General features: G+C 42.4%; 1 protein-coding gene and 1 long non-coding RNA gene across 3 annotated transcripts in view; one reads left to right on the top strand and one right to left on the bottom strand.

Moving 5' to 3' along the window:
* Positions 1 to 1,201: 1,201 nt before the first annotated feature.
* On the bottom strand, positions 1,202 to 2,280 carry Zcchc13 (zinc finger, CCHC domain containing 13). Its single transcript, NM_029158.2, has one exon. It carries the CDS (start codon positions 2,191 to 2,193, stop codon positions 1,681 to 1,683), a length of 513 nt encoding a protein of 170 aa, NP_083434.1. The 5' UTR covers positions 2,194 to 2,280; the 3' UTR covers positions 1,202 to 1,680.
* Positions 2,281 to 9,111: 6,831 nt separating this feature from the next.
* The window catches only part of Ftx (Ftx transcript, Xist regulator (non-protein coding)), a 62,845-nt gene continuing 59,899 nt past the window's right edge, over positions 9,112 to 12,057 (top strand). For both annotated transcript variants that reach the window (NR_028381.1, NR_028380.1), the window contains exon 1: positions 9,112 to 9,319. This is a non-coding gene — a long non-coding RNA (Ftx transcript, Xist regulator (non-protein coding)). The remainder of the gene's footprint in view (positions 9,320 to 12,057) is intronic.

The following is a 12,057-nucleotide window of genomic DNA, read 5'->3' as shown; positions in this document are numbered from 1 at the left end:
ATACATAATTCATATTTTAAGAAATATTTTTTAAGAAGGAGAGCTGGAAAGATGGCTCAGTGCTTATGAATACCGGATGTTCTTCCTGAAGACCCAGATCGATTCCAACCCCTGCCCCCATACATGGCAACTCACAACCACCTGTAACTCCAGCTCTAGGCGATCTGATGTCCTCTTCTGGCTTCCATGGCTACTTCATGCATGTGAAACACAGACATACATCCAAGTGAAACAACCATAAAATAGAAAATAAATAAATCATTTAAGTTATATAAAATAAAATAATTTTGATGCTTCTACCTTTCTCAAAATGATTCATACACATTATACTACTATTTTGTGGTTTATAACTGAATGTACACTGTGTGAAAGGTAAGAGGTTTATAATTTCTAGTTCCTGGTAGGCATGATAGCACATACCTCTAATCCCAGCATTTAGGACGCCAAAGCAGGAGGATCACTGAGTTCAAGATCAGTCTGGTCTATGTAGCAAGTTCCAGGACAGCCAGGGCTACACAGAAAGATCCTGTCTCAAAAAAAAAAAAAAAAAAAAAAAAAAAGAGGGAAAAATTGGGTTCTTCTTATTAGTATTATTTTCGTTCCTATTATGAGTAGTTTGTATGCAGTGTGGCACGTGCCTGTAAGAAGACAGTTTTGTGGAGTTGGTTCTTTACTTTCTCCTTTAGGTAGGAACCAGACAAGTGGTCAAGCTCACACCACCAGGTAGCAAGCAAGCGCTTTTACCTGCTGAGCGGGGCCAGTTTCCTTTCACTGGCCTAAGATGGCTTTCAATATTATTTAAAAGTTAACAAGATCAGAGCTGAGTGTGGTGTTTCATACCTGTAATCTCAGTATTTGGGGCACTAAGACAGAGAGAGATGTATGCTTCAGGGGGTCAATTCTGCGATAGCATGAGCTCTTTTTTTTTCTCCCGAGACAGGGTTTCTCTGTGTAGCCCTGGCTGTCCTGGAACTCACTCTGTAGACCAGGCTGGCCTCGAACTCAGAAATCTGCTTGCCTCTGCCTCCCAAGTGCTGGGATTAAAGGCGTGCACCACCATGCCCGGCTTGAGCTCTTGATAAAATAAAAAATCACTTAAAATAAAACCAACCAACCAAAAAGCTGACAAAATGAAATAATCTAAAAGTTATCAATATAATAAAACTAAATATAAAAAGCTATCAAAGTCATCAATGTTTTCAGAAACACTTTTATTTGCTCTAAAAGTCTCTGAAGAAATGTTACTTCCTCAAAATGTTCTTGCCCCCACCACCAAGGAAGTAGTTTCTCTTCTTATTTTAGTCAGTTGTCTCTCGCTTCAAAGCAGTTTATCTCTATCTGACATACATATATAGTATTTGTTAGTAAATTCAAAGACGATGTTCCAAGCTTGCTGTAATTTTTCACTATCAATTTCTAATTTAGTGTGTCAAAACGAACCGTACTCAAAGGATCCACTAGTGTCCAATTCAAAAATGGCTGTGCCCTATCTGAACTTCCTCATGGCAACCAAATAGCATATTGATTATAACATTTTTGACATGTTTCCCCCCCAGTCTTTTCTTGCTTTAAGATGATAATTATAATGGTATAGGAGTAGCTTCCATCTATCACGTTTTTGATTAGCAAAGAAATGTTAGAAACAGCGTACTTAGTAAAGGATGGCGTTTAAGGGGGTTACTAAGCGGTAGCCTCAATGGGGCATTCCCGAGCCAGATGTCCAGACTCTCCACAGCGGTAGCAGCTGACTTCGCTCGTCTTGCTGCAGTTCACCGCCATGTGGCCATTCTCACCACATCTGTAGCACTTAATTTGGGTACAATCTTTCTGGATGTGCCCAAATTCACCACAAGTGTAGCATTTCTGTTCTTCTTGCCGGTTGCAGTCCCGAGCCAGATGACCAGGCTGACTGCAGATGTAACAGCACTGCTCCCTCTCTCGTTTAGCCTGGGTACAGTCCTTAGCTATGTGTCCTCTTCTCCCGCAGTTGTAGCAGGTATCCTGGAGAAGATCACAGTCCTTGGCGTAGTGACCAGTTTCACCACAGCGATAACAAACATCGGACTGGTTGGCGGTGCTGCACTGGGGACCTCTGGTACGACCTCTTGCTGTTCGCCCTCGGGTTCCTCCCTTAGGACACTCCCGGGCCCAGTGGCCAGAGTGTCCACACTTGAAGCAACTTTTACTGCTCATGGGTACGGTGAGATCTTCCGGTGAGCAGGCCCACACCCCACTGCCACGGGCCCCGAGGCTACCTGCCTAGGATGGCTTAGATGGAAATGGTCGCTTTTCCTGGCAGGCCTCTGTGACGTTAATGAGCTTTGCACACGGCCTCAATGGCCACGTACATCACAAAGCCTTTGGGCTTTTTTTTTTTTTTTTTTTTTTAAGTTTTTTTCAAGAGACTGGCCTCGAACTCAGAAATCCGCCTGCCTCTGCCTCTTGAGTGCTGGGATTAAAGGCGTGTGCCACCATGCCCCACACTTTTCTATTTTATTTTAATTTAGTTTACTTTAGGTTGGTTTAGTTTTAGTTTTCCCAGACATCCCGATATCATCTCACCACCTACTCCAGCCTCGTCTTGAACTCAAGATTCTTTTCCCTGGGCATCATGAGTGCTAGGGCTACATATATGTACTGTTACACACGCCTACCTTTTTTGGGGTTGGTTTTCAACACTTGAGTTACTAAATTTGGGGATGAATCTCTTTCTGTTCAGGAATTCTGACCTGTAGAATATTTCCTAATTCAGTTAGTCCCTTTAGATGTGGTGGCACAGGCCTGTAGTCCCAGACTCAGGAGGCCTACACTACAGTAACATTGGGTACGTAACAAGAAAACTTGATTACTTCCTAAATCACAAAGAAATCCCTTTGCATATTTGTTATGTTAGCTTAATTCACTAATTTGAGGCAGGGTCTTGCTGTGCAGCCCTGTACTACCTGAGACTCACAGTTTAACACACTCTATTGTTAGTTTATTGCTGCAAACTTAACTTGCCTGTTTTGTGGAAATGAGGGCTTTTCAAATAGCCTAGCTTGCCTTCAAGTAATTGAGAATGAACTTCTGATCCTTCTGCCTCTACCTCCAATACTACTAGTGTACTAGGACTACACGAATGGGCTGCCATGCCTGACTTGCCATCTTAACTTTCAACAGAAAAGCACTATTTAGGTTAGGAAAGAACAAAATGGGGGAAGGGAGGAGGGGACAGGGGATTTTTGGAGGGGAAACTAGGAAATGATGGGATAACATTTGAAATGTAAATAAAGAAAATACCTAATTTTAAAAAGAAAAGAATTTTAAATAAATAAATTTAATTTTTTTAAAAAAAGAGCAAAATTGTAGCATTCAATATAAAACCAATGTTATTGCTTGGAAAATATATGCAATTAAAAGGAGTTGGGATATAGCTCACCTATTTGTTTAGGCCATGGGTTTGATCCCAACCAAAACAAAATATAAATGCAATCAGATATTGGATTTCTTGTCTCATAGGTGTATTCCCTACTGTTTATACCTTATATATGTACATGTACATTTAAACAAATACAAAAGTATTAGGGCTAAGAAAATAGCAGTCTTTTAATTTTTCTCTTTTCTGGTTTGATTTAAAAAAAAAAAGATTTACACCAAAAGAATGTATCAGACCCCATTACAGATGGTTGGAAGCCACCATGTAGTTACTGGGAATTGAACTCAGGACCTCTGGAAGAGCAGTCAGTACTCTTAACCTCTAAGCCATCTCACCAGCATGCTTGGTTGGTTTTTCAGTCAGGGTTTCATGAAGGCGAAGGTGGCCTTTACCTTTATTCTCTCACTGCTGCCTCCCAGTGCTGGGCTATAGGCATGCAATACCACACTCAACTTTAGGTGAATGTGTATGTATGTGTCTGTGACACTGGAGGCCTAACTAGGTCTTACACATGTTAGGAAAGCACTCCACTAGTGGGCTATATCCCCAGCCTGATAGTCTGTCTCCTTTCTTTATTTTAATGGTGTTATACTAGAGTATGCAGCTAGGGCTAGGTTTAAATGATTTTACTGCCCCAGCCTCTCCAAAGGCTAGAATTCATGGCAATCTAACCTCTTGACCTTCTTTATTGTATGTATGTATACATGTGTGTATGCATGCAAGCATGTGTAATAAATAATATCTGATGGTTCATTTTCAAAATAACTCCTCAAGACAGTCAGCTTTGGTAGAACTAGAGAGGAAGAGGAAACACTGGGCCCCTACATTGGAGCCTGCTTAAGTTAACTACCCTCCCCCAATTTCTGCTAGTCTAAGCACCAGCTTCCCAACTAAAACTTTAGAGTGCAAGTGCTTGCTGACAAGAGCCTGATATGGTTGTCTCTTGAGAGGCTCTGCCAGAGTCTGACAAGTACAGAGGAGGGTGCTTGCAGCCAATCACTGGACTAAGCATAGGGTCCCCAGTGGAGGAGTTAGAGAAAGGACTGAAGAAGCTGAAGGGGTTGGAACCCCATAGGAAGAACAGCAATATGAACCAACCAGACTCCCCACGGCTCCCAGGGACTAAATCACCAACCAAGGAGTCCACGTGGAGGGACCCATGTCTCTAGCTCCATATGTAGCAGAGGATGGCCTTGTTGGGCATCAATGGGAGAAGAGGCCCTTGGTCCTGTGAAGGCTGGATGCCCCAGTGTAGCGGAATGCTAGGGCAGGGAGGTGGGAGTGGGTGAATGGGTGGAGGAGCACCCTCATAGAAAGAAACAGGAGGAGGAGGGATGGGATAGAGTGTTTCGGGGGGGAATCATATTTCCTGGGAGAAAATCATATTTCCTGGGGAAATATCTAATAAAAAAGAAAAAAAGAAAAAAGAAAAGCATAAAAGTTTTGTTTCCAACTTTTTAAGGTTTTCAGTATATACTTTTTAAAATTTATTTCTTTATTATAGGTAAGTACACTCTAGCTGTCTTCAGACACCCCAGAAGAGGACATCAGATCTCATTATGGATGGTTGTGAGCCACCATGTGGTTGCTGGGATTTGAACTCAGGACCTTCGGAAGTACAGTCAGTGCTCTTACCCACTAAACCATCTCTCCAGCCCCAGTATATACTTTTAAGAAATTATCCTTCCTTCCTTCCTTCCTTCCTTCCTTCCTTCCTTCCTTCCTTCCTTCCTTCCTTCCTTCCTTCCTTCTTTCCTCTCTCTCTCTCCCTCTCTCTCGCTCTCTCTCGCTCTTTCTTTCTTTCTTTCTTTCTTTCTTTCTTTCTTTCTTTCTTTCTTTCTTTCTTTCTTTCTTTCTGGTGAAGGGGATCAAATGCAAGACCTTGTGTATGATAAACAAATGTTTTATCACTGAGCTACATCCCTAACCCCAGCAAATTTATTTAAATTATAATTTGTGTGTATATATGTGCATACAGGTGTGTGTGTGTGTGTGTGTGTGTGTGTGTGTGGTTACGTGTATTCATGTGTGGATGTGTGTGCGTGTGTGTGTGTCTGTGTCTGTGTCTATGTATGTGTCTGTGTATGCTGTGTGCAGAGGCCAGACTTTGACTTTAGATGTCAAAACAACATCTTTTCACTTCATTCTTTTTATTTTTTTCAAACAGTGCCACTCAATGAACCTAAAGCTCGTTGAATCTACTTGTCTTAGGCTCAGTCCTCTGCCAGCCGGGGATCCCAGGCATTCTCCTCGGGGCCTCCTTGGCTTGGCTTTCTTTCTTTCTAGCAAATAGGTTTCTTTGGGACTTTTTTGGTAAATTAATGGTTCCAAGTGCTATAATCAATTCCTTTGAATAGGAGACAATAACCAAGTCAAAAGAACAAACGCTTGTTAATTATCAGAAAAGTTTACGGCCATCTGGTGTGCTGATAGAGCACAGAGAATAATTTTTATAACTAACTCAACAAACTCCTTCCACTCTTCTCAGGCTAAGTCATTAGGCAGGTCCAATCTTACATGTCATGTAGGTCTTACATGTCATGCAGCTCTCTACTGCTGACATTTGTCTTCTCTCAACAACAACAACAAAAAACATGAATAGGTTCATCTCTGTTTTATATCCTGACTATTTTCAAGTTTATCAGGCAAGCCTAGCTGTTAGTAATTTGTACTCTAAAGTTGTCGTTTTTTAATGCTTAGTCTTTTTGTTTATTTGGGTTTTTTTTTGTAGTATTTTTTTTTTTTTTTTGTATTTTTTGTTTTTTTGCTTTTCCAGACAGGGTTTCTCTGTGTTAGCTCTGGCTGTCCTGGAACTCACTTTGTAGACCAGGCTGGCCTTGAACTCAGAAATCCGCCTGTCTCTGCCTCCCAAGTGCTGGGATTAAAGGGGTGCGCCACCACCGCCCAGTGAGACAGAGTCTTATTGTGTAGCCCTGGCTATCCTGGAACTCACTCTGTAGACCAGGCTGGCCTAAACTCACAGAGATCATGTGCCTCTGCCTCCTGAGTGCTGGGATTGAAGGCACTGCACATTGCTTCCTTTTTTTTTTTTTTTTTTTTTGAAATAGGATTTCATTCTATAGCTCAGGCTGGCATGAAATTTACTATGCAGCCTAAGTTGACTTCAAATCATTGATCCTGCCAGGCAGTGATGGCGCATGCCTTTAATCCCAGCACTTGGTAGGTAGAGGCAGGCAGATTTCTGAGTTCGAGGCCAGCCTGGTCTACTGAGTGAGTCTGAGTCCCAGGACAGCCAGGGCTATACAGTGAAACCCTGTCTCAGAAAAAAAATATCATTGATCCTTCGGCCTCATTTCCCAAGTGCTGGGATTACAGGATCACAAACACAAAACCACTGAACTTAGGTGCTATATCCCCTGCCCCAAAGCTGTTTTTTGTGTCTGTCTGTCTTTCTTTCTTTCTTTCTTTCTTTCTTTCTTTCTTTCTTTCTTTCTTTCTTTCTTTCTTTCTTCCTTCCTTCCTTCCTTCCTTCCTTCCTTCCTTCCTTTCTTCCTTTCTTTCTTTCTTTCTTTCTTTCTTTCTTTCTTTCTTTCTTTCTTTCTTTCTTTCTTTCTTTCTTTCTTTCTTCCTGTCTATGTCTGTCTTTTTCTTTCTTTCTTAGATTTATTTATCTATTATATATAAGTACACTGTAACTGTCTTCAGACACACTAGTAGAGGGTGTCAGATCTCATTACAGATGGGGTTGTGAGCCACCATGTGGTTGCTGGAAATTGAACTCAGGACCTCTGGAAGAGCAATCAGTACTCTTAAGTGCTGAGCCATCTCTCCAGTCTCTCTCTCTCTCTCTGTCTCTCTCTGTCTCTGTTTCTCTGTCTTTCTATGGTCAGGGTGTTATATATCCCAGGTTTGCCTTGAACTTTCTATGTAGCTGAAGATGACCTTGTATTTGATCATTCTCTCTATTTCTTGAATGCTGACATTACAGGTGTGTTTAAGTAGTACTGGGCATCTGAAGCCAGAGCTATGTCCAGGAAAATACTCTCCCAACTGAGCCACATCCTCAAACCCTAAACTACAATTGTTCCTATCTCTTATAATTAAAAATATCAGAGAAATTAAATTCTAGGAAAGAGATATCTTGGAAATTTAGAGATGATTTCTAACATTTCTATTTATGTTTACAGTTTGTCAGATGAACAAATATGTTGTTTCCCCTGGTGGCAATCAAGAAAAACTCTCTTACATGGAATCTTCAGATGGAACTAAGCTTGTTTTACAAGAAAAATTGTTTGAACTTTATTTTGTTTTTTGTTTTTAAAGATCTATTTACTTTTACTTATATAAGTACACTGAACTGTCTTCAGACACACACCAGAAGAATGCATCAGAGTCCTTTACAGATGGTTGTGAGTCACCAAGTGGTTGCTGGGAATTGAACTCAGGACCTCTGGAAGAGCAGTCAGTGCTTTTGACGTCTGAGCCATCTCTCCAGACCTAGTTTGGAGCTTGTAAGTACAGCCTGTTAATTCTGCATGAGTACAACTTTGTTCGAGATGTGAGCTAACACTTTTGTAGTGAACTCCAGGTAAACTTAGCTTAAAGGCTTCTTTCATTGCTCAAATTGGGCTGAAAAGAGCTTTTCCATCACACTCCCTTCCCCCTCAAAGAAAAAGCTCTTTCAGAAACCAGGGAGGGAATTGTCAAAGTGGGGATGTCTTACTAAAGCTGAAACATCAGAGGGGTTTTTTATGCATGTTACCTATATGTCCATTAGGTGTCGCAATATATCCAATGGCCCTGCCTTCTACTTCTATTCTGCTCATGATATTGTTTCAGATGCAGGCATGGGACTGCTTTTCCTTTTCTCCTCCTCCTCCTCCTCCTCGACCTCCTTCCCTTCTTCCTCCTCCTTTTTTCTTCTTTGTCTTCCTCCTCCCCTCCCCCACTCTTTTTTACTTGTATGGTTCTGGTGCTTTGATGCTCTACATGAAAATTCACAATTCAATGCAATGATAGATAGACAGGCAGGAGCCAGTCGGATGATCTCTCAAGATCCAGGGCTGAATAAGAAGGGGGAGTGGATCTTAAGGAGACCCTTAAAACTCAAGATTCTCCACAGGAAACAACATGCTGAGAGTGAAAATAGCCTGCCCCAAGAGTTCTGGTTCCAGGTATTAGAAAAAGACTTTTTCTTCAGGCTTTGTAACTTGGGCCCACAATTAAATCTACATACGTATATTTCCATTCCCCCAACCCCCCGGATCGGTGGAGGCTATTTTTTTTTCCTTCAGGATCTTTTGTGGTCCAAGCTGACCTAGAATTTGTCATGGAGGTGAGGTTGTCTATAAATCGCTGGAATTACAGGCACTTATCACCATGCCAGTGGTTGGTTGGTTGGTTTGTTAGTTTGTTTGTTTTCGAAACACTTGGAATATTGGGTACATCAGGAAATATGAGGGGGCCTAGCAGAGCTCCAGAGAAGCAGAGAAGGTCAAGAATTGTAGGGTGAGCCAGAAAGGGAATAATAACAGTAGTGAGATGTGATGGTAAATTAAAAAGGATGGGGACTTATTGATTAGAAAAGGGGCTGAGGAAAGGATGGGTGGTGGACGCCGGTATGAGCAGAGGTAGGAAAAGAAGTGTGGGCTAGGGACCTGAGTACTGGACTCAGTGGGCTGCTGTAAGTTGTAGAGGGGCGCTCTGAGGAGAGGGAGGAGCGCGGCGCATGCGTTGCAGCACAGCGCAGCGCTCCTGGAGAGGCTGTGGGTTCGTGGCATCCGCGCCGCGGCCGCAAGTATAGCAGGTTTCGTACCTGGTGTTCATCGCCGTTAAGTCATCGCTGCTGCCACCCAGGCACGGCTCTCTATGCCGCCGCTCCCTCCACCCTCTAGGCACTGCCTGCCGTAAGAATTTTAACTGCGACACTCGCTTCAGCAGGAGGTAAAGGAACGACGAAGGACGAAAATGTAACATGGAGGGCGGAGGAGGGAACTTGTGTCAGGGAGATCCTTAATTTGTGCATTTTCTCCTTTGAGGGGAGGGAGAACTGGAGGCCAGTACGAATCCCCAGCCCTCCAAAAGGATGTTGCGCATTACTTAATATTATGAAAGATTTTTAGACTTCTCTAAGCAGGTTTAAGGCACCTGAGCATCACTGTTTTGTTTGACATCTATTTAAAACAAAACAAAAAAAACTTTCGAGTTCTTCATTTGTTAAGGGTGAATCAAATGGATGAGTCTTTAGGATTAGGCTTCATCCGCTTTTTGTTTTCCTTGGGGGTGAGTGAATGTAGTTTGAGACTGACAGCAGCAGGCCTCGAACTCGCGGCCGTTCTCCTGCTTAAACTGGGATTACAGGCGTAAATCACCACGCCGGACTCTGATTCAGTGGTTTTAGGTTGGAGGGTTTTTAACTGTATTAAGGAATCCGTCTACCAAGTAGCCTCTCCCTTAGGCTGCTGACGGATTCCATCTGGGTTTGGGATATGCTTTATCGCCTACGACGTTTTTTTAATTCCATGTGTAACTTAGTTTATCACAGTTAATCCTGTTAAGGATTGTTGTTAATGATATGGTTTAGACACTGGGGCATAACTTTGGCGAGAAACACGTGCAGATGCACCCGGCATGAATATATATACATATATATGCGCATATATGTATATATATTCTTCACAGAGTTATCTCACCAGAGTAGCAGAACGCAGTGGCCACAGAGATTATATATATAATATATATAATATATATATATACACATATACGTATATATATTATATATATAATCATACACGAGAAGGGAGAATAGTAAAGATAGGCGCGCTTTGCGTGGATGCCAAAAGAGGAACCATATCACCAGGTGGTGGCGCTCAAGTACCCTTGAGAAAGCGTGACATGATGGGTAGGACTCTGCTGGCACGGGAGATCGTGGCCCCTTAGGCGAGGGTGGGGCAGAGAGGAGAGAAGGTGAAATCACGCATGCTCACTGCAAGCAGAAGGCCTCTGCGCGGGAATGAAAGTGCGCATGCGTAAGAGGGAGCATGTTGGCCGTTTAACACTAGGTATCGAGAACTGCGCGTGCGTGTTGCCAGTGGCTTGGCTGGGAGGGAGGGAGGGAGACGCGGAACGTTCTGGTAATTATGATTGCGAAATAGCGAGGGGTTCGGTAAGTTGTCCTTCGCTCAAATCGCCATTTTAGTCTGGGAGTACACTTAGAGAGGCAGTTCTACCATTCTAGTTGTTGAAGAGATTAGTCTGAGTGGAGGGTGTGACCAAACCCACTGGAAAAGAAAAAATCATTCCAGAATCTTAGTCTCTCCCTGGTCAGTCTGATAATGGGATTTTAAAATACAGAGGCAATAGTGAGGCTGCGAAAGATTGCTTCCGCAGCATGTTGCGCTTCTAGTCCAACCACATTCAGACAAAGCCTATGCAAAAGATCCTGGCCGAGCTTGGCTCTCCGCAGACTCATATCACCAGAGTAGCAGAACGTTGTGACCACAGCGAAGTGCGTTAAAAACCCTTGGGTTTTTCTCCCCTACAGAACATAGGGCAGAGGATTTCACTGTGTTTCTAAGTGCTTCTACATTGGTTGAAACCTAAGATCTGAGCAAACCACCTCCTGAAACTCTGATATGCAGAGTCATGTCATTGTCATTACCCTGAAAAGTAAAGGCAGTGGTGATAGGAAAGTGTCCCGGGGCTTACGTCTTCCCCTCCACCCCAAACACACACACCTTTCTCTTCTGTGGAACTTTCTGCATCATTTGGTCTGAGGTAGAAGTGGGAGATTGGAGGTTGGTTGTTTGCTTTTCTTTGGCTGCAGAACTGTTGTGCCTTTGAGGATTGCTAGTGAAAATCTATAGTAGTTAATTGCTTAAAACTAGTAATTTAGCATTTAGATATAGGAAAGGGTACAGAAGTTTAAAATGTCTTTTCTATTCTGCCAATCTTTTGCTGTTACAGTTTCATTCTCTGGGCCCGTTTATCAACTAATTCATATACAGGTCTATAGTACTTACTATCACAAGAGACCAGCATAAAGGTTTTACATAATGCGCTAACATTAACTTATTTCGTAGCCCCCACAATCCTATGGACTAGATAAACTATTACTCATTTTATTAAAAATGAGAACTTTGAGAACACATTAATTTGTCTAAGGTTTTATAGCCCATTGGATGGGCAAGGTATTTCTCCAGGTTTTATTGCTGCATAATTCTGTGTTCTTAGACATGCCTTATCCCTTATATTGAAGGGACACAGTTAAGAGTTCTTTCAATTTTTGTCTGAAACCATAAACCTTAAGGAAAGCATTAAGAAAAGAGACAGTTGTCTGTTTTTTACCCCAGTGCATAGTATTTGGTTACCCAAATGGAAGAGAACAGTGCATTGTTGCTGTGGAACCCGTGGGGGTGGCTCTCCTTAATGTTCAGTTGTCTTCTGTATTTTTTGTTCTGCAGAGGGTATAAAATGGCCGACTGCAAGATGCTGGACACACTCTTTTTTTTTAATATTTTTTATTACATATTTTCCTCAATTACATTTCCAATGCTATCCCAAAAGTCCCCCATACCCTCCCCCCCACTTCCCTACCCACCCATCCCCATTTTTTTGGCCCTGGCGTTCCCCTGTACTGGGGCATATAAAGTTTGCGTGTCCAATGGGCCTCTCTTTCCAGT

This window comes from Mus musculus, chromosome X, assembly GCF_000001635.26.
Source record: "Mus musculus strain C57BL/6J chromosome X, GRCm38.p6 C57BL/6J".
Taxonomy (NCBI): domain Eukaryota; kingdom Metazoa; phylum Chordata; class Mammalia; order Rodentia; family Muridae; genus Mus; species Mus musculus.
The sequence above is the reverse complement of the archived record's forward strand: the minus strand, read 5'-3'. Positions and strand labels throughout refer to the sequence as shown.